The 23,200-nt window shown below is 45.9% G+C and overlaps 1 protein-coding gene across 15 annotated transcripts in view; it reads right to left on the bottom strand.

Annotated features, from left to right (window-relative positions):
- WASF3 (WASP family member 3) overlaps positions 1-23,200 on the bottom strand; it is a 135,228-nt gene that overhangs the window by 37,078 nt on the left and 74,950 nt on the right. For 12 of the 15 annotated variants that reach the window (XM_017343455.3, XM_070049188.1, XM_070049191.1 and 9 more), the window contains one exon: positions 9,730-9,872. In XM_017343455.3, coding sequence (XP_017198944.1) covers positions 9,730-9,862 — 133 coding nt within the window. In that variant the 5' untranslated portion in view covers positions 9,863-9,872. Of the gene's footprint in view, positions 1-9,729; positions 9,873-22,445; positions 22,582-23,200 lie in introns of all 15 variants that reach the window. The other 3 variants (XM_070049193.1, XM_051850739.2, XM_070049195.1) reach the window with 1 other exon arrangement.

The following is a 23,200-nucleotide window of genomic DNA, read 5'->3' as shown; positions in this document are numbered from 1 at the left end:
GGGGGAGACAGACAGAATCTGAAACTTTTTGAGAGTGAAGATGATGCCACAGTGAAAAACTCCACACCTGACCGCATAGCAAGAGTTACAGTCAAAATGCAGGTACAGTAAAAATACTGGCTACAACTGCATTCAAGATATATTCAAACATTCCGAAGCCTTTTACAAATCCAACAGCTGAGACACTGTGCTCTCCAGTATTTCAGATAAGGACACCCAAACCTGTGGCTTCCTAAATATATGTTACTTCTTACCCCCCTTTGCTAGCTTTCTATTTTTGTTCATGAGAAATGCAAACACTCAGTTTGGAGCCTTTAGATTTTTAAGATGCTGTCAACTTATGTTCAGACACATCGGTGTATTTTATTTTTGTCATCCTGGCCTTACCCTACATAGAAATGTACTTACAGTCTATGTGCTTTATAGACTGTATTTCATCCTCCTCCTCACCCCCAAAAAAATCCTGTTTGGGTAGAAACAGCCAAAAAAATCTTTTCAGTGCATGGAATATTTAAATCTCCATTCTGAATATAACTATACTTCATAATAGTCAATTAACACAGCTTTAAATTTCAGATCCAGCCACACACAGCTAATTTATTAGAGCTCAAGCCTTTAAGGAAGAATGTTTAATGTCATTTCAGCTTTTGGTTTGATATGAAGTACAATGTGTACCTTGGGTATTAATAATGATAATTAATTAATAACAACAATCACCCATTTATGTCTTTGAAAAGAACATAGACTTCCTTTCTCATTCACAGTTACTGAAAACATAGAAAATAAGGGGAAAATAAGAGTTTGTAAAGATTAAGAAAAATAGAGGCATATTTACACTAACAGAATCACAGAATTTGGGGCTGTTTGTGAGGCTTAACTTTGCTTATTATGAGGAAGTTAATTTGCTCATAAGACATGAAGAGTCTTTCAAAAGAATGCCAAAAATAACCAGACATGTACATAACAACTGAGTACAATAATTTAGAAAAGCATCTCCCACAAAGAAATACCTTATATGTTAACAATAGAAAAATGTTTAGATAATTATGGTATAAGAGCATTCGGCACAATGGTTAAGTTGCCTTTGGGATGCCTGCATTCAATATTGGAGTGCTAGTTTGAGTCCCAACTACTTCACTTTCAATTCAACCTCCTGCTAATGCACGCCCTGGGAGGCAGATGATGTTTCAAGTCCTAGGGTCCCTGCCAGGCACAGGGGAGACCCAGACTGAGTTCTGGGTTGCTGACTTCAACCTGGCCCAGCCCTGGCATTTGGAGAGTGAACCAGAAGATGAAGGGTCTCTCTGCTTTCAAATAAAAAGAAAATAAATTTAAAAATTTAAAATAATAATATGTATGGTTTATCAATATAATAATCTTCAGCTATTAAAAACAGAAGTATCAACAAAGATGTTTACCATGTAGGAAGTATGGGCTATAAAATAATTTGTACAATAAAATAACATTGATTTTTTTTTAATTTGAGAGGTAGAGAGAAAGAGATGGACAGAAAGCACTCCCATTTTATTTGTTCATTCCCCAAATGCCTGCAATATCCATGACTGGGCTGGGTCAAAACAGGAAGCCAGTAACTCAATTTGGGTCTCTCACATGGCTGGCAGAGACCTAAACAATTGAGCTTCACCTGCCGTCTCCCCTGGGTCTACATTAGCAGGAAGCTGAAATCAGGAGCTAGGACTGGGATTCAAACCTAGGCACTCTGATATAGAATACAGACATCCCAAATTGTGTCTCAACCACTAGGCCAATGCCCACCCTGAGATAATATTTTTAAGAAAGGTGCAAGAGGGTATTTTTTAATGTTCATGGAAAATGGAATTAAAAGATGCTTGTGGCCAGCACCTCAGCTCACTAGGCTAATCCTCCGCCTGTGGCACTGGCACCCCGGGTTCTAGTCCCGGTCGGGGCCTGGATTCTGTCCCAGTTGCTCCTCTTCCAGGCCAGCTCTCTGCTGTGGCCCGGGAGTGCAGTGGAGGATGGCCCAAGTGCTTGGGCCCTGCACCCAGATGGGAGACCAGGAGAAGCACCTGGCTCCTGGCTTCAGATCAGCACGGTGCACCGGCCACAGCTGCCATTGGGGGGTGAACCAACAGAAAAAGGAAGACCTTTCTCTCTTTCTCTCTCTCACTGTCCACTCTGCCTCTAAAAAAAAAGATGCTTGTTTTGGTGGAAAAAAATTTTGAAATCCATTAGACCCCTCATATTGTGCAGGCTTCAAAATTTTTTTGCACCAAAATAAACTTACCTTTAAATTTAATTTTCCACATATTGTGAAGTATATAAAGCACCACCAATAATATTCTCTGATTAATGTAGTTTTGTAAAAGTTTTTCTTGGGGCCAGCACTGTGACACAGCAGGTGAAGCCGCTGCCTGCAGTGCTGGCATCAGTTCGAGTCTCGGCTGCTCCATTTCCTATCCATCGCTCTGCTATGGCCTGGAAAAGCAATGGAAGATGGCCCAAGTCCTTGGGCCCCTGTAGCCCTGTGGGAGACCCAGAAGAAGCTCCTGGCTCCTGGCTTCAGATCAGCATAGGACAGAACCAGCAGATGGACTTCCTGAACTCAATGCCCTCTCTGTCTCTCAGCCTCTGCCATTCTGTAATTTTGCCTTTCAAATAAAACAAATAAGTTTAAAAAAAAAAAAAAGGTTTCCCTTTCTGTACCATCTTGTTAGTACCACAGGACAGAACCAAAGATTCTGTAGATGTGTAGAGGAGAGGCAGGAAGACACTGGAGTTCTACCTCCTTTCTTTGTGACATGTTGGGAGCATGCTTAGGGGACAAAGGGAAAGACAGCCGTTATGATAAGAACAAAGAGAAAAGTAGTAAGAACCCATCTATGAGCTATAAAATGAACTGACTCATTCTTGACACCAATGTCCTGTTCCTGTCTCCTTTTCAAAGCAAATTACATTAAAATTGCACCCTTATGTCATAAGACTATGATTGCAGGATATTGTAACTTTAATTGAGCAACTAGCTGATAGGCACAAGAGCACTTGGATCATTAATCAGGAGAATGATGAAGATGCGATTACCACTTAATGGTAAATGCTGCACTGCACTGCGATTATCTAAAGAAAAAACACACCAGTGTCCCCAGAAGGAAAACCAGGTAACAACACACTACACCAGAGATGGCTGTAGCCAGTGGCCACCCCACCCCTGCTCTCCTGACCTCTCATATTAAAGTCAGTAACAACCAAAGGAATTTTTAAAAAGATTTTGTTCTGACTTTTTCATAGGAGTAAGTGCTCAGTAAAAGAAGACTTTTTCTTTTTCTTTTTTTTAAGATTTATTTGAGAGGTAGAGATTTATTTATTTGAGAGGTAGAGTTTCAGAAAGAGAGAGAGAAAGGTCTTTCATCCACTGGTTTACTCCCCAAACAGCTGCAACAGCTGCAGCTGGGCCAATCCAAAGCCAGGAGCCAGGAGTTTCTTCTGGATCCCCAACGTGGGTGTAGGGACCCAAGCACTTGGGCCATCTTCCACTGCTTTCCCAGGCCATAAGCAGGGAGCTGCATCAGACATGGAGCAGCTGGGACTCAAACTAGTGCGGGTCTTTTAATGATAGATTCATGCATTCCTAAAATTTTACTTTAAAAATACCTAATGAGAAGCTGGTGTTGCAGTACAGCAGCTACAATGCTGGCATCCTGTATGAGTGCCGGTTAGAGTCCTGACGGCTCCCTCTCCAGATCCAGCTCCAGCTCCCTGCTAATGTGTCTGAGAAGGCAACAGAAAATGGCCCAAGTGCTTGGGTCCTTGCCACCCACGTGGGAGACTTGCGTGGAGTTCCAGGCTCCTGGTTTTGGTCTGGCCCAGCCCTAGCTGTTGCAGCCATTTGGGGAGTGAACCAGCAGATGAAAGACCTCTCTCTCTCTCTCTTCCCATTTCTTTCTGTGTAAATCTACCTTTCAAACAAATAAATAAATCTTTAGAAATACCTAATGATCACAAAATTAGAAAATAACAAAAACCATCCTTTTAAATTCTTATTCTTCCTAACAACTTTAGATCGAAAAATTATGCACATAACTTCCCTCATATATATATATATATATATATATATATATATGAATATATTGATATCCAGAGGAGAATCACAAAAACTAAAGTTTCACCAATCTGAATGTAGGTATAATCTGGCCAGTGCTCTCTTGTAGCAGGTTCTAACAACTGCTTTACGGCCATGTTGATGTGATTTACAACTTACAAATAAAGTATAAGTGTGTTTAGCATCTAAGAAGGGGACCAATTTGATTTGATTTGCTGTCTGTTGCACTTAGAGGGGTAGCGGGTGAATGAAGACTAATAAATAAATTACTGGTAATCTAATTTGCTATTGGACCACCAATTACTAACTCAAGCGCCTCAGCCCAGGCTCCTAAACCAGAATACATGGACCAGCTGGCTTGTGAAGGACAGCAACGCGTTCCTCGTAGTCCTGAAGGCTGAGAGATCCACGGCCAAGGTGCCCAGGTTCACAGCCTGGTGGCAGCTGCTCTCTGCTTGAAGACGGTGCCTTGTGGATGTGTCCTCACATGAAGGAAGAGGCGAGGGGCCTTTACAACAAGGGCACTTATCCCATCTGAGAGACCACCCTCACCACTGACCACCTCTCACAGGCGTCACCTCTAAACACCATCACACTGGGGATCAGCATTTCCACATGTGCATTTTGGAGAGACGGGTATCCTCCATTGCACTCAGTTCCCCTAGTTTATGAGGACTATACCCATGGCATAAACACCACTGAATCTTCTTTCTGTAAGGCCCTCTGGGTTGCAAGCCCCAGATGCACTCCAGACCTTGAAGACAGAAGTGTTCATTCCAAGGACACCAGCTCCGCACCTTGAATGAACGTGGAAACTGTGCTAGGCGTGCTTAGGGCCTAGCTGCTGCCTCCATTCACAAGCCGCACGGTCTCTCTCTCGTGTTCAGTTCCTGCTGCTCTGCCTGTTCTTCCCGTTGCACTTCCTCTGCGTTTGCGCAGGTTCTGCCCTCTCCGTAACTGTAAGCTACAGGCAGCCTGCATGGCTTCTTCAGCCCTGAGTGACATTTCAGCAGTAGGTCCCATAATAAGCCAGCAAACGCACTGCGTTTCTCAGTTGAGACTTCCTGAAAGGATCAACTGCCTCAGCTCGTTCGATCCAGATGCACAGCGTATCTAGGTTCATGGGTCACATCACTGGTGTTTCCCCAACCACAGCCTCTGAGGTGGGGTGATTCCTACTGTCGCTCCCCCTCTTCATGGAGGAACGACACAGGACCCTGCGCTGTTCTTTTGTCTGCTCGGCCCTCCCCGGGTTTGCTGCTGGTTCTTCCCGGGTTGGCTACTGTCCCTTCCACCTCCGTGGAAGGGCGGTTCCCCCTGCCACATTCCCCACTTCCGCGGGGGAGCGGCACACCGCCGGCCGGCTCTCTCGGGGGCTGCACAGGTGTTCCTTCAGATAGATGTTCCCCTTAGATGTTCCTCTTAGATGTTCCTGGTGCATGTTGTCTCTCTCCTCCTTTATAGTCCTCTTCCACCAATCCCAACTCTGCTTCCCACAAGCTGAGTACGCTGCTCTCCTCCAATCAGGAGCAGGTCCTACAGTTTATTGGTTGAACTGGAGGCAGCTGTGTAGAAGCTGTTTCTCCCTTCTCAGCGCCAAATTGTGGGAGAGCAGATGTATAGAATAAGTCTTAATTCCAGTAACTTAGTCTAGTCCGAGATGCTCCCCACAGATCCCCCTTTCTTTTTATTTTTGGCGTTGATACAAGCCTGTCTTCGGTGCCCCGCGGCACACACACTGCTCTGCTTGCTAGAGTTGCCCACAGGTGCTTACAAGCCCTATCAGTCAGGCAAACCGAATCCGGGTCCTCTCTTCGCCATGTTGTGAGGAGGTTTTTAGGCGCTGATACGTGCCTGTGTTCGGTGCCCTTCAGCGCATGCTCTGCTCTGCTAGAACTGCCTGCAGGTGCTTACAAGCCCTAGCAATCAGGCAAACTGAATCCAAGCCTTCTCATTGCCGTATTGTGGGGAGACTTACTGATGTTAATTCGTGCCTGTCTTCGGTGACCTGCGGCGCATAAGCTGCTAGCCGCCCGCAGGTGCTCACCACCTCCCTAATCAGGCAGACAGAATCCAAGCTCTCTCATTGCCGTGCGTGTTGTGGGGAGGCCTTATTTTTCTCTATTTCTCTATCTCCGGGCATTCCTATTTCTCCTATTTTACTTCTATCTACCAGCATTCCTATTTCTCTCATTTTACTTCTAAAACTTCTGTTTCTCTTATCCCTGCGGCTTCCCGGCGCCCGCCCCGAGGCTGCTTCTCGGCGCCTCGCCCCGAGGCGGGTTCCTGGCTCTGCGCCGCTTCAGCCCTGCTTCTCTCATCTGCGCGGCTTCCTGGTGCCCGCCCTGCGGCGGGTTCCCAGCTCTGCACGGCTCGGCTTCTATTCGCGCGCTCCGCGGTCTCCACGCCCTTCGCGCCCGCACCACGGCCTTCGCGCCAGCCCCGCGTTCCCTATCTATTCACGCCCCGTGCTCTCTCTGCACGCGGCGGCTTCCGCGAATCACACAGCCCAGCTCACATTTTCTGCCACCGGCATTCAGTCCAAGTTCCCCAGGCTAACCTGGCGAATTCCAACCTGGCGGCCCACGTCTCTGCCTCTGGTTCCAGATTTTCGCCTTTTGCTCCCCGGGCTGACTTGAATTCCAAGATAGCTTGTGTCTCCACCTCGGCCTGCCCCCGCGGCTTCAATTTCCCTAACATTTTTCTCTACCCGGTATGTTTCCCTAACTTTTCTTCCAACAACAATATTCCCCTCTCATTTCTCCTGGCTTATCCCCACAGTCCGTATCCGAGTAAGTTTCTTCTAGGTTTCGCTTTCACTTTCAACCTGCAGTCCGTATCTAAGTTTCTTCTTGCTTTCACTTTAAATCCTAGCTTTCAATCCTAACTTCTTTCCCACAGTCCGTATCCGAGTCTATGCCTAGGCTTTTGATAGCTTCTTCCGGCACCTTTTCCGTCCGGCTTTCCCTAGGCTCTTTGCTAGTCTCTCTCTCCGGTATTTTCCCACTTCTTCCCGTTTCTTCCCTCCTAAGTTTCCTAATCCGAGTCACGGCACCATTATGTCGCTCCCCCTCTTCATGGAGGAACGACACTAAACCCTGCCTAGGCTTCATATCCGAGTCACGGCACCATTATGTCGCTCCCCCTCTTCATGGAGGAACGACACTAAACCCTGCCTAGGCTTCATATCCGAGTCACGGCACCATTATGTCGCTCCCCCTCTTCGTGGAGGAACGACACAGGACCCTGCGCTGTTCTTTTGTCTGCTCGGCCCTCCCCGGGTTTGCTGCTGGTTCTTCCTGGGTTGGCTACTGTCCCTTCCACCTCCGTGGAAGGGCGGTTCCCCCTGCCACATTCCCCACTTCCGCGGGGGAGCGGCACACCGCCGGCCGGCTCTCTCGGGGGCTGCACAGGTGTTCCTTCAGATAGATGTTCCCCTTAGATGTTCCTCTTAGATGTTCCCGGTGCATGTTGTCTCTCTCCTCCTTTATAGTCCTCTTCCACCAATCCCAACTCTGCTTCCCACAAGCCGAGTATGCTGCTCTCCTCCAATCAGGAGCAGGTCCTACAGTTTATTGGTTGAACTGGAGGCAGCTGTGTAGAAGCTGTTTCTCCCTTCTCAGCGCCATATTGTGGGAGAGCAGATGTATAGAATAAGTCTTAATTCCAGTAACTTAGTCTAGTCCGAGTTGCTCCCAGTTGCTCCCCACACCTACCATCCTGTTTTAAATGTGATTCTAAGAGAGAGGCAGAGTTGAGATCCACTGGGGTGGTCTGAGGGGTGACTCTCCTCAAGGAAGGGCTCCATCCACAGCTCCTCAAGAGGCTACTGTGGATTCGTGGTACAAACGGATCCAAGCCAGAACGGTGTATTAGTTTCTCATTTGCTCTATCAAATTATCACAAACAGTGGCCTAGGACAGCACAAATTATTATCTCACAGTTCTGAAGAAGTCTGAAACGGGTTTCCCTGGGCAGGGCTGTGTTCATTCTGGAGGCTCGCGAGGAGAGCCATTTCCTTGCCTTCTCCAGCTTTCAGAGGCTGCCCACACGCCCTGGCTCATGGCCCCTTCCTCCAACGTCAAAGCCAGCAATGGCTGGCAGAGTCATACGCCTTTGGTTATGCTGGATAATCCAGGATCACTTCCTTCTCTTAGAGCTGGTCAGCGGATGACCAACCTCACATGAGACAGCCACAAGTTCCAAGGAAAAGGATGTGGACTTCTCTGGGGGGACTACTTTCTGCCTATCATAAGGGCCACGTGGGACAGAACAGCGGGCAGATTCATTCATTCACAAGAGTGTGTGAATTATGGAGCAGGCACCATAAACACAAGTAATCCAACACTATGATTAATATGATTATCAAAACTTGAACAATTTATGGTGGTTTTCATCACTTATACTTCATCATTCCTTCAAAAACAGATAAACGCAAACAATATCCTTCAATAACTTATAAGGAATCTTCCTGTATGAATTTATATAGTTTATCAATAACCTCTACCAAAAATCTAATTGTAATTATAGTCCAGAAGTCTATTTTAAAACATATTTTAAGTAATTTCCAAGTTACTTTTGCCTTAGCCAGTTATTAGAGATATATTAAAAATGCATTCAAAAAATAGTAAGAATATAATACAAAGCCTTTTAAAGAAATAAACATTTACTGCAACACTTCTTCACAAAAAAATGGAAGTACTTGGGTTTCTTAAAAAAAAAAAAAATCACTCACTTGTGTTTGAGGCTACCAGTATGTGGAATTTCATGGGGGGTTTTCTAGTTATTAACAGAATTTCTGAAAATTTCACTGTAAAAACCTGTCACCAAAAAATGCCACGTAAACCATCTAAACTGAAAAGGAGTGGGACGAGGTGAGAAAACAAGATCACGACATACATGTGAAAGCTAGGGAAGAATCCTGAAGCTACAAAACGCTCTGAGGCAGAAAGCATCTCCATGCACATCTGAATACTAAAAAACAGACTACTGCTAGGGATTCAAACCTTAAAGTCCAACAGGAGAATAAGAGACAGGCTTCTCTTCCTTCCACTTGTAAGCGTGGTACATCAGTGCACCCACATACGTCTGTGCTGCTACGCACCTGTGAGACTCAGCTCATCCACTGACCTCAACTTGAAGGTCAGTGCCTGTATTTTAACTTTTGGAAGGTTCAGATAAGAAACGCTTTTTGTCTTCATTCTCTGATTCATTTGGAATACAGCTCAACCGATGGTTATTTACTGAGCACCTACTATGAGCCAAGGACATTACAGATGCTAATTTTACCTATTATATTTTTAAAAATCAACTAACCTTGTTCAAGTTAACAAAAGAATCCACTAAAGGTAAGAAAAGGGGAAAGAAACACCAATCTAATTTTCACTTTAAAAACTTTTAAAGAATTACCACTATTGTAAATTCACACATTTGATCTTATTTAGTAACTTGCACTGGTAACTAGCAACACCTTCACTGGGTAAGGGTGAATGCAACAGCCTATTTCACACTGGGAAATTCACAGGAAGGGAGATTCTCTAAAGCCGCAGTCTCTTCTTTGGACAATCAAGTAACTACTGAAAATATGGAATAAATTTGCTAACGTAAATTAAACAAAATGTCATCAACAATCAAGAAAAAAGGTGACTTACTCAGACTGCTTAGCTGGCGTATGATGGCAGCGAGAGTACTGTTGGTTACACATTCAAGCTCACTGGTAATCCCTTCGGGCAGAGCTCCCCGGCACAAGTGCCGGGGTTCAATGTTCCTCTTCACTAAAGGCATGGCTCAAAACCTGGAAATTAAAATGACATTTTTCAAAATGACATATTCTTAACTTCACAAACCTAGAGTATTAATTCCTTTGAAAACTGACTCTAATTACCATCTTCCTATTTTTCCATGAGACAATCAATGAAAATGTAACAGATGTTGAATTACTTAAGTGGATTTTATAGATTTCAAAAATAAATGTATAGCATAATCCTCCAATGACTGGTATGTGTTTTCATTTTGACAAAATTATCCTTACTGTGGGTTAGCAGGTAAATCAATGCTGAAATGCCATTCTGGAATTCTTAAGTGGGATAAATAATAACTATTTTAGTCACTATAGTTGGATAAACTTATTTCCAACTATTATAATCATTTCATGGTATGCTGCCCCTCAAGAATCTGGATCTGGTGAGCATATAACAAATCTTTTTCTTCCTCCTTCCTTCATAACCTTTGGTTCATTCACTCAATAAACATGTACTGAGTGGCTACCACATACCCAGAGGACAGACAAGCTGCCTCCCAGTGGAGCACTGTTCCAGTGGAAAGGAGAGATACTGATCAGAGCACGCAGGCCAGCACACCTCCCACTGTGGCCAGAGCTACGAGGAAGGCCTTGGGGATTATGAATCCCATTGCAAGGGGTGATGACCTGTCTCAGAAGCCACAGGCAGCCTCTGTGGACACAGCTGCTGACCTGTAAGCCCAAAGAATGAACGAAGTCTAGCCCACAAAATGTCTGTGGCCGAAGGAAAGTAGAGAAGGAAGTGGAGAAGAGCAAAAGTATGTGGTAGTGTTAATGAAAAGCACTGTGAACCTCAATGATTTTATTCATTATCGCGGTCCTGTATCCATCATGATGGTGGCTGAGTGCACAGACGATATCTTCAGGGCCACACAGACCTCGCTCACGATGGGCACACTGCCTGTGGCACAGCACTTCAACTCTGCGCTTCACTCTCCTCTCCGTACAGCGGAAACATTTCTCCAGGGGCCATCATGGTGGTGTAAAAAGAAAAGCTGCTGCCTAGGACACCAACATCCCATATGGGCACAGGTTCGTGTCCCGCTGCCACACTTCCAATCCAGTTCCCTGCTAATAGCCTGGGAAAAGCAGCAGCAGATGGCTTAGGTGTTTGGGCCCCTGCCGCCCATGTGGGAGACCTGGATGAAGCTCCTGACTTCAGCCTGGCCCAGCTTTGTCCATTGTGGTCGTCTGGGGAGTAAACCAGCAGATGGAAGCACTCTGTCTCTTCCTCTGTGTGTAGCTCTCTCAAAACTAAAACAATAAATCTTAAAAAAAAAAAAAAACTTTAAAGAAAAAACGTCATAAATTCATTTACTAAAAACAAATCCTCCAGGGCTGGCGCTATGATGTAGCAGGTAAAGCTGTGCTCACAGTGCCAGCATCCCCTATGTGTGTTGATTCAAGTCCTGGCTGCTACACTTCTGATCCAGCTCCCTGCTAATGTGCCTGGGAAAGCAGTAGAAGATGGCCCAAATCCTTGGGCCCCTGCACCCATGTGGGAGACCCCAGAAGAAGCTCCTGGCTCCTGGCTTTGGAATTGGCCCAGCTCTGGCCACTGTGACCATTTGGGGAGTGAACCAGTGGATGGAAGACCTCCCCCACCCTCTACCTCTGCTTCTGCGTTTCAAATAAATAAATATGTAAAAAAAAAAAATTCTCCATTGGGAAATGGGAATGTACACAGCTCCCAGAATGAGGATTTAATGCATTATGGCACCTATAAATCTCTTAGAGTATTTGGTAACATCCAGAAAAACACGACGGATTATATTCATTTTATTGTATCTTACACATAGACTGCTCTAATTTTAATTCTTATTTTGATATGAATGACAAAACAAGGACTATTTGCTGATTGAGAATAAAGCTTAACCTCAGAAAATACATGATAATACATAAAAATTATTAAAGGAAGAGGCATACCCCCAAGGTAGGAGAGCTGAAACAGAAAAATTCCATTTCGGACTCTGAGGTAAAGTATAAAAGGATTTATTATGGGTTGTTACTTCTTTCTGGGAGAACCATTTACAATGGCAACTCATAACAGCAAGATCAACCAGGAAACTAAAAATCCTCATAAGGAAGAGAAAAAAAGCATGAAGTATGGGAAAGAAAAATACTGAAAACTCTCAGCAGAGACCCATTCCATGAGAAATAGAGGAAATGAAGCAACAACAAAGACGGGGTACATAAAACAGCAGAGCAGTAAGGTGGGAGTGGGGAGCAGGATGGCAAAAACTTGTAAAGGCAGCAGCTAAGGAGCAGTCTGCCTGCCATGTCTGCGTGTGACAGTGGCCCAAGCATTCAGTACCTTCTCAACAATTTCTCACAGCAGTCTGGGATTAGCACAATACTCAGGAGCTGAGTAGTGTCTGTGTGTGTACAACAATCTCCTCTCCCACATTCATTCTGTGTTTATTTAGAATGAAATCTCTCCCCTATTTAAAATTTTTATTTATTTATTTGAGAAGCAAATTACAGAGAGAGGGAGAGACAGAGAAAAAGGTCTTCCCTCCACTGGTTCACTCCCCAGTGGCTGCAACCATCAGAGCTGGGCTGATATGAAGCCAGGAACTTCTTGCAGGTCTCTCTTGTGGGTTCAGGGGCCCAATCACTTGGGCCATCCTCCACTGTTTTCCTAGGCCATAGCAGAGATCTGGATGGGATGTAGAGCAGCAAGGACTCAAACTGGTGCCCATATGGAATGCTGGCACTGCAGGTGGAGGCATAACCTGCCATGCCATAGTCCCGGCCCATCTCCTATTTTTTAAAGCCTCTGATGTGCCAAGAAATGTTCAACCTGTCCAACCACCACCATATTCAATTGGATATACCACTTTCAAATACAGAACCATGGCAGTTACCAGTTCCTAAAGATAGTAAGCCAGTGGCCCCAGAACTCTTCAAATGCAAACCAATGAATCCAGTCTCAGTACTGTGCTGCCCACAATGCCTTGAGCAGTCCTCAATGTAAAAAACTGTTACTCAAAATGGCCCCCCAACACATCCTATTTGGACTTCTCTCAGGGCTGCTTGCTGTTGTTGGTCCAGTATTCCAGCCTTCACTTCTCACTGTCATTACAGCTTTATTTGGAGCTTCCACACTTGTCTAAATACAAAAAACAGAACGAGGCCATGCTACCTGCCTAGAATTTCAGAAAAAGGGCTCCACAGCTCTTTCAAGTTATAATCACCTAGCAATGATTTTTACGGCTTTCCACTGTTGTGTGAAATACTCGAGCTAAAGTAGTTTTTTCCCAGAGAGTCTTTATTTTATCTGACACTGATTCAGTTTTGAATGGAACAGCAAGAAAGAGGTAAAGCATAAAATACTGGGTCAGTCATTACTCTGGAAAATGCTTTGCAATTACAAACGGGAAATGAACTAGTCCAATTAGTCACCGATGAAATACTGCAGCAAGCCCCTGTTCCTTTCCCGGAAGAACTACAACCCCTCCGATGCAAGTCAGTCTATTTGTTCAGAACAAAACAGAGGTTGCCTACGAACTGTCTAAGGATTTGTGGAGGTTACGTAAGTTATTAGCGTTAGGCCTGTCATCTGTCCAACTTCTCTGGGAAGCATCTCAATTTAGCGAGAGGCAGCCTGGTTCACATAGCCGTGGACTAGATTCCAGGCGCAGCTAAAACTGGGCCAAGGCCCTTCCCCAGGAAATTGAAAGCAGGACCGCAATCTCCAGCTTGATCCGGCCGCTCTCAGACGGTGGACACACAGAACTCTGCCACCACACGAAGCGGAGATCGGCAAAGCTAATCTGCAGCAAGAAACTAGAATGAAGTAACCGAGGGAAGCTGGCACAAAGATGAGAACTCCCTGTGGCTTCGCTGCCTCTCCCTTAGACCTCACGGCCGATGGAGAAGCTCCCCTCTCCCCGCAAGGGGAGGAGGCTCTGCCCTCCCAGCTCCCACCCTACTTCCTGTCACACAGATGGTTTCCTTCATCAAGTCCCTATGACCGTGATCCCACCCTGCACTGTCTCTCAGGCCCAGACAACATCTGAAAAAGCATGGGTGAAGAGTGATGCTGTCCTGACTGACAGGCGGGCCACGAACAGTCCCTGACGCAGGTCATGGTTCACCTGCCAAAGATTTCACTGGCTGTGACTCGGAAAATGTACTAGAGGAGAAACATGCCTCTGAGGCATAATGCAGACACTCAGAAGAATCAGATGGAAAAACCCCTGCCAAACAGCAGTGCGGGCTAGTAACTGCTAAGTCACGCTGCAGGCCTGCCTAAGCATGATGGGAGGCTGAAGGCTGCTAACACGCAGGGAACAGCGAGGTGGGGTCTTCCTGGTGGGTGCAGAGTGCTCCTCCACAGGACTCAGTGAAGAACTGAGGGACCAAGACGCAACAGAGTTAGAGCTGGGAAATCGGAATGCTCAGTCAAGGCAGGTGTGGCACACAGGGCTGGGTGCTGGGACGGAAACCTGTATGCTGAAACTGGGATGGGGACTTGCAGACAACGCCCACGATGCTGTTCAGTCCAACACCTCTGCACAATCCCCACCAAACCCTCTGGGCTGGATGAGTTGGAAGACGGTGCAGAGGCTTCTTGCCATCAAAGCAGCAAGCCGCCCCCATAGGCACTGCATGCATCTCTTTTTCCTGGATGCCAGGGTGACAGCTAGGGACCAAACCCAGCATAACCCGCTGCTGGACGAGGAGAGGAGGAGATGAGCAGCATTATCCCGACCAGGCACAGTAAGCAGAGTGGCTGGGACACCGGAGGCCTGGGTAAGACACGTGGGCTCCAGAGAGTGGCAGCTGAACCCTGTGAAGACTCAGGGTCTAACAACCACAGGAAAGTTTGGAGAAGTGGGAATAATATTCCTTCCTAAGTAAAAGACAAATTGTTGCAACTTGGAAGGCCCAGGCTTAGAAGGAAGCCCAGTGTCTGGCAGGTTGGTTGCCACGGGCAACAGGTGTAGGATTCCTGCCTGGGCCACAGAACAGGTGAACAGGCAGCTGCTTGCTTTGAGTGGGGCCTGCAGCAAGTCGAAGCGGTGGAGCCAGCGCACAGCTGCTCAGGCTATATGACCTGGCAGAGCCCAGAGGGTGCGGAGGTGTCCGTGGTAGGAAAAGACTTTATGGAGCTCATGGTGAGCTGGGGATGGGGTCGGGGATAGGGAGATCCTGGGTTTCTGTCACCGCAGCACAGAAGTGTACACGCTTTGAAAAAGCTCTTGATGTACTTAACCAGGCCTTGATAGAGCATGGAAACCAAGGCACCAGGACCCCAAGGCTCCCCAGAATGAGCTGAGATTTATCAGTCAAGTACTTAATATGAACCAATGAGACGGCGCTAGAGCTGACCCAGCCGGTACAAGTCAGTGTTTCCCGTGAGCAGCAACCCCACACTGACAAGTCATCTTCCAGAGCTAGAGGGACGTGCAACGGCCTTACAAGGAGACCCAGACTTCCAGCTGAAGGAGGCGGACAGTCCGAGCTTGGTTTTCAGATGAGTCAGCTCAGCGTGTGGGTGCCAGTCACAAATGGACTGTGGCTACCCTCCAGCAGCACTCAGGATGGCCTCGGAGACAGTGGGAGGAACCCTTCCCACCAGGTGGACTGTGGGCAGTACACCAGGTCATCTGCTTCATGTAGACAGAGAAGAAGCCTAAGCTGCAAATCTGTATAGACATCTTCGGCAGTGGTCAACAGCCTGGCTGTGTGGTCAGGGGGACTGGGAAGATGAGAGACAAGGAGGTCTAGACAAAGGCATGTGGGTGGAAATCTGCAGTGCGTGTGTGAAGACGTCTGTATTAACTCCTACCGGAAAATCTCCCCCTATGGAAGAAGCACTCAACAAGTAGACGACAAGGGGCCAGTGCTGTGATGCAGCGGGTTAATGCTCCACCTGCAGCACCGGCATTCCATATGGGTGCCGGTTCCAGTCCTGGCTGCTCCTCTTTCAATCCAGCTCTCTGCTCTGGCCTGGGAAAGCAGTGGAAGATGACCCAAGCGCTTGGGCTCCTGCACCCATGTGGGAAACCCAGAAACAGCTCCTGGATTTGGATCAGCCCAGCTCTGGCCATTGCAGGCATCTGGGGAGTGAACCAGAGGATGGAAGACCTTTCTGTCTCTCCCTCTCACTATCTATAACTCTACCTCTCAAATAAAATCTTTTAAAAATAATTTTTAAAAAAAGTTTCAAAACATGCCAGCCTCAGTCCTTGGTCCCCCAGGAAGTGGCCCAGGGGGTTCCCACACACGATCTCAACTGACCCTTTATAAGGGTGGGGGTTTGGACACGGGCTCATCACTCCCAGCTCCACAGGTAATAGCATGTACCAGATCACTCAAAAGCAGTCAGCCCACTGAACTCTAGGGACGGTTTCTGCCCCAACACACCTGAAGACGCCCCAAAGCCAGCTCAAGGATACCTGCAAGGAGGGCTGCATTTTCCACTGTGCAGTCTATATGTGAAATCAGAGACCTTGAGAGCCAGGGCATGGAAGCAGGAATGACACACTTCCCACCACTGCCAAAAGCTCCCCAGGACCTCGGTGCTTCACATCCCTGTACCTCTGGACTCTGCAGGCAGCGCAGGGGTCTGACACATGACATGGCAAAGGCCCCACTACTCTGAGTTCTAGCTGCCACTGTAGTACCTTGCACACATTCTGTCAAGGCACAGAAAACAGAGTTGCCCCCATACTGGCAGACGAAACTGATTCTGACCAGTGGCAGGAGGAGGACCACGTTCACACACACAAGACAGGGAGGAGTTCCGGTGATAATCCAGGCTCTCGTACATGGAACCCTAGATCGGCTCCTGGAAGGAACCAGATGACTGACTTACTGCCAGTGTTTGCTGTGCAAATTTTGTGTGTGCACACGAGCCCCACCTGCCAATATTTCCAAAAGTACCTACTTAGATTGAGAACTCTTACAGTGCACGTGGTGAGGGGTGGAGGGGAGACTTCCTATTCTCTGCACTCTGTTTATGGGCTTCCATGTGGAATAATTTTGTATTTTCTTCTGCTAAGACCCTGAAACAGGACTGGGATTCTAATTTCTCCCTGGTGAGTTCTTTTGTTTTGTTTTGCTACTACCTAGAGTCTTAAGCAGATGGCAAACTATTTCTCTGGGTTGGCGAGCACAATTTTTCTATTCAACTTGCAAGGGGTCTGACAATCCTTTGAAAATGCTGGTGTATACAGCCCCGGTTATAGCTCGCTGCCTTAGGTCAGCCCAAGACACAGTTGTATGAGAGCATTTCACCCTGGCCTGAGCCCTGCTGCAGTGTGCTTGGCTCCCACCACCTCCTTCATCTCCTGGCATCTACAGAGGCACAGTTCATTTCTTCAAGCACAGCAATGGTTTTAAATATATGTTTTTATCTATCTATCTATCTATCTGAAAGGCAGAGTGAGAGAGTGAGAGAGAGAGAGATCTTCCATGCACTGGTTCACTGCCCAGATGAATACGCAAAGGCCAGGGCTACAGCAGGCTGAATACAGAAGCCCAAAACTCCATCGTGGTCTCCCACTTGCGTGGCAGGGACTGAAGTATTTGGGCCATCTTCTGCTGCCTTCCCAGACACGTTAGTAGGGAGCTGAATCAGAAGTGGAGCAGCTGGGACTGGATACGGCACTCCAAGGGATGCCACATCCCAAGTGGCAGGTTAACCTGCTATGCCACACCACCAGACCCTAACGATATGTCTAAACAGACATTTCTCCATGGAAAATAGATAAATGGCCAACGTGTACAAGGAAAAAATGCCCAACATCATTAATCATCAGGGAAATGACAATCAGAAATACAGGAAATACACCTTACTCCAGTTAGACTATTTACCAAAGACACACAATAACAAAGGTATTTGGGGATGTGGGAAAAAATGGACCCCTTGCATACTGTTGGTGGGAATGCAAATTAGTACAAGCATTATAGAAAACAGTATGGAGGTTCATCAAAAAACAAGCTAAAAACTGAACTACCATACTAACCAGCAACCCCACCACTGAGTACATATCCAAGGGAAACGAAATCCCTCTGTCGAAGAGACATCTGCAGACCTATGTTTACTGCAGCAGTAAACACAACAGCAAGAAGATGACAACAACCTATGCGTCCATCCACCAATATATGGATAAAGAAAATATGGTACATGTACATGATGGAGTACTACTCAGGCAAAGAAAAGGATGGACTGGAGGCCATTAGTTACATGAAATAAGCATGCACAGAAAGACAAGTTCTGCGTGATCTCACTCCCACATGGATTCTAAATAAAAGGTGATATCACAGAAGTTAAAATACAATGGTGTTTACCAGAGGGTGGGGAGAGGAGGAGAAGAGAAGAATGGAGAAAGGTTGATCCATAGGTATTAAGTTATAGGTGGGTAAGAATAAGAAGTTCTAGGTTCTATTGCACTGAAGAGTTACTATAGATAATGTAATGTGTATTTCTTGATTTAAAAAAATACTACAAGATAGGATTTTGGATGTTTTCAACATAACAAAATGTTAAATGCTTCAAGAGATAAATACATTTATCCTGATAGGATATTACACAACACATACCTATGCTAAGCATCAGATAGTACCCCATGAATGTATACATTTTTACATTTGTAAATATTTTTAAAGACTAAAACACACATTTCTACATGTGCAGTGATATATTTCATCCAGTAGCCTCATGTGTTTAAAGGGATCTGATTAGCTAATTTTACTTCCTATTGTCACTGGTAAGGAATTGCTAAAGAACTGTCCCTGGTGCTTGCGCCACCTTATTAGAGCACCCACCACGTTTCGCAACTCCACAGGCAACCCATGTACTCCGGAATGTACTGAGAATGAATAAACTGTGACACGTTCCATCTGCAGACCACGTATAGTGAAAACACGGAAAGGAGAGTAGGGGACCAACAGAGAATGAAACAGAGATTAAGGATCCACGGAATATAGAGAAGCTACAAGAAATGGGGCAGAATCTGTTCACAGTTCTCTGATTAATGTATTATCTTATTACGGTAACTCCAAGAGTCCCTGTGCAGTACTGATTACACTGTATCTGCCCTTTCTCAGATTGTCTGGAAGGCCCAAGACAATGTTCTGGGGAAGCAGGAAGAAGCAACACAGTAAGGACTGATGATATTAATTAACTTTAACATCACACTCTGTACTAAAGATATTAATATTTTCCTTATTGTATAATTAACTGAAATCTGAGTGGTTTCCCTAATTTTATTTATTGTGCCGTTAAATGCTTAAACACTAGCATTTAACTTCTCCAAGTGGTACTCTCCCAATTCAAGTAAAATGATTTAAAACGTTCAAAATCCCATCAATGTGATTCCTACTTTAACTCTCCTCTGCTTTTTAGAATCCCATACATTGAAACTCTTCAGATTTCCTACAGCATGATTAATTGGACTTTTTCTAGAACAGTTACAGATGAAATTCAACTAATGTTTAAAGCAATACACAGTTCCCAGAGAGTTCCTCTCCATATCCATCCTCTCTACACTGAACCCTTCAGAAGATCCTGTGATAAGCAGTCATCTTAGTAATAAATAACTGGTAGATTTTTCCAGATATCTTCCTGCTATTGATGTCCACTTAATCCCACTGTGTTCAGAGGACATTCTTTGCATGACTTTGTTTTACAAGTGTTGAGCTTTATTTTAGGACAGAAAAGGGTCTTGGTGCATGTTTCACGTGCACTTCAAAAGAATGTGCCTTTAGCCTCGTCAACTGACCGTGCTGGTGTAGCTGTCCACACCCCTCACATGCTATAAATTATTCAGAGTTGTCCAAGATGCCAATGACAACTATATACCTGCCAAAGTTCTCTCTGGTATGTTTATGCATTTTGAAGGCCTGCTGTTAAATGTATCCACACATTTAAAGGTATTATGTCTTCTTGTGAAATTGTCCCATTATTGTCATATAATGCCCCACTTAGCCTTGAAAGTAATCCTTATTCCAAGTCTATTTTGATATTAACACAGCCATTCCTTCTCATTAGTATTTACATGGTATAATCTTTTTACTTTTTTATTGTCTAAATATTTATGTATTTATTTGAAAGGCAGAGTTAGAGAGAGAGGGAGAGGGAGAGGGAGGTGGGGAGGAAGAGAAGGGGGGAGAGAGGGAGAGAGGGGGAAAGGGGGGGAGAGAGGGAGAGGGGGGAGGGGGAGGGGGAAGAGGGGAAGAGGGGAAGAGGGGGGGAGATGGGGAGGGGGAGGGGGAGGGGGAGGGGGAGGGGGAGGGGGAGGGGTAGGGGGAGGGGGAGAGGGAGAGGGAGAGGGAGAGGGAGAGGGAGAGGGAGAGGGAGAGGGAGAGGGAGAGGGAGAGGGAGAGGGAGAGGGAGAGGGAGAGGGAGAGGGAGAGGGAGAGGGAGAGGGAGAATGAATGAATCTTCCTTCCACTGGTTCACTTCCCAAATGGTCACAACAGCCAGGGCTGAGCCAGTCGGAAGCTAGGAGTCAGGAGCTTCATATGTCTTCCAAAAGGAAGGCAGGGGCCCAAGTACTTGAGCCATGTTCCGCTGCCTTCCCAGGTGCATTAGCAGGGAGACAGATGGGAAGTGGAGCAGCCAGGACTTGAACTAGCACTGATATGGGATGCCAGCATTGCAGGTGGTGACTTAACTTGATGCACTGTAACACCAGCCCTAATCTCTTTTAATTTAAACTTTGTTTTCATATTTGAGTTTTTCTTAGACAGCATATTGTTAGGTCTTCCTTTGTGATCCATATTTTCAGTCTCTGACTTTTAAATGGGGCATTACATTCTATTTAATTAATATTTGATCTGACTGAATTTAAACCTTCTATCTTGCTTGTGTTTTACATTACTGCCATCCGGGTTCTGCTCCAAAAGCTGTTTCCTGCTTTTCATTTTGTCTTATGAAGTCATTTTATTGCCACTACTGGCTTTTATTACTCATTTTTTTAGTGGCTGGCCTAGAGCTCACAATTTATATTTATCACATCTCCCTTCTGACAATACTAAACTACTACATGCACAATGTGAGTGAAGTGTAACATTAGAAGACTGTTAATTTTACATATCAACTTGGCTGGACTAAGAGATGCCCAGATAGCTGGTAAAATGCTCTTCCTGAGTGTGAGGGTGCTGCTCCTGGAAGAGATTAGCAGAGGAATTAGCAGACTGAGTAAGACCTGCCCTCAGCCATGAGGCTGGGCATCATCAAAACCAATGAGGGTGATTTCGGAATATGGCCCCCTTAAAGTTCCCCGAAAGTCCCATCTGGGTCGCCATATGAAATCAGACTATGAGGTGCCATATGATATCATCGTATGCTTATTAATAAATTCCCTGTGTGGGTTCTTGCCAAATCTTCAGAGAAGAATTCTGAATACCGGCATAAATGTACAAGACAGCATGATACATTTTTTAGCTTTTATTTCATTGAGAGAAATGCATAGGCGAGTGAGGGCTGAATCTAAAAGAGAGGAATAAATCTGGATTCATACCCAAGTACCAGGAGCCAGCCACGTGGAGGAGCATCTAGGCCAGGAAGCATTGGGGGGAGGGGGGGTGGCCTGGAGGCACAGGGCCGCAGCAAGCCCTATATTGGCAAAAGACAGAGGAAAGGAGAGGGCGGGCACGCCCCCCCCCCCAACCCCGACCCAAGCTTTGAATCCGCTTTCAAAGGGGAGTGTTAATGAACCTGATTGGCCAGTGGGTGCACAGGTGTGGACAGCTAGGGGGATGAGGTCACACAGGGGCATGGTGAAGGCGTGGTCTTCCAGCTCACAAACCTAATCAATTTTATTCTATATACCGGCCTGCAACAAGTGCACAAACAGAACAAAAAGGTGGGAGAAGGATGGATTCTTTCCAAGCAGGAACATCCATCTTTTCCCAGCTCCTGCATGTTGGAGCTCCTAGTTCTGAGGCACTGCAACCACCCTCTCCCTCCTAACCTCAGCTCCTCAGGCCTCCAGCAGTGTACCGGGAGTTATACCATCAATTCCCCCAGTTCTCAGGACTTCAGATTCAGACTAAACTACACCACTGGCTTCCTGGGTCTCCAGCTTGCAGGTGGCAGACTGTGGGACTTCCAGTCTCCATAATCACATAATTTTCATAAAATTTCCTACAATGTGTATCTACTATTAGTTCTGGTTTTCTGAAAAACCCTAACTAGTGCAATGTCTTTCCATTTCCTCCCTCCATGCTTGGTCCTATATTGTCATATTTATGTTAATACATTATTACAGTTTTTGCTTTAGACAATTATCACTTAAAGTAATCCCAAAAAAAGAGAGAGAGAGAGAAATATACAACTGGGGTGGGCACTGTGGCACAGCAAATTAGAGTGCTGGTTCAAGCCCCAGCTCTGTACTTCCAATCCAGCATCCTAACACACCTGGGAAAGCTACAAATGATGGTCCAAGTATTTGGGTTCCTGTCACCCACATGAGGGATCTGAGTGGGAACTGGCGCCTGGATTTAGCCTGGCTCAACCCTAGCTGTTGCAGGCTTTTAAAAGGGAGTAAACCCAGAGATGGAAGACCCCTCCCCCTTTCACACTCGATCCTTTAATACATTACTCACAGTGATCTTAAAGTCCCTCTCCAGGGCCAGCGCTGCAGTGTAACAGGTAAAGCCACCACTTGCGGTGCTGGCATCCTATATGGGCACCGGTTCAAGTCCTGGCTGCTCCACTTCCAATCCAGCTCTCTGTTATGGCCTGGGAAAGCAGTAAAAGATGGCCTAAGTCCTTGGGCCCCTGTACCCACATGGGAGACCTGGAAGAAGCTCCTGGTTCCTGGCTTCGGGTGAGTTCATCTCCAGCTGTTGCGGCCACTTGGGGAGTGAACCAGCGGATGGAAGACTTCTCTCTCTGCTTCTGCCTCTCTGTAACTCTTTCAAATTAATAAATCTTTTTTTTTTTAAAGTCCTTCTCCAATACTTCTTATATCTAATGTATCTCTGGGTCTATTTCTGTTGATTGCTTTACCTCTTGATTTACAAAGGGCTGTTCTTGCCTTTTGTCTCACGATTTTTTGCTGAATGCATTTATGGAGAGGTAGAGACTAAGTAAACAGCATTCTTGTCTGCAAACAGCCTTGTATGGTTTCCTTGTTGGCCAACACTAAAGGGTAATGATTAACCCAATCTCCTCAGTGTTCAAGAGAGATGTGTTGCTATTGTTATCTGACACACCACAATATCAAAATCTTCTAGTGATGGACTGTTACCTTGTACACAGCTGTCAAATTTTCCTCCATGTTCTTGGTATACCCTGTAATCCCTCACACTTTAGCCACAAAGGTGGTCCTTCTCCACAGTCTTGTCTCCAGAGAGGT

This window comes from Oryctolagus cuniculus, chromosome 9 (genome assembly GCF_964237555.1).
Source record: "Oryctolagus cuniculus chromosome 9, mOryCun1.1, whole genome shotgun sequence".
NCBI lineage: Eukaryota > Metazoa > Chordata > Mammalia > Lagomorpha > Leporidae > Oryctolagus > Oryctolagus cuniculus.
This window is presented reverse-complemented; position numbering and strand designations above follow the sequence as displayed.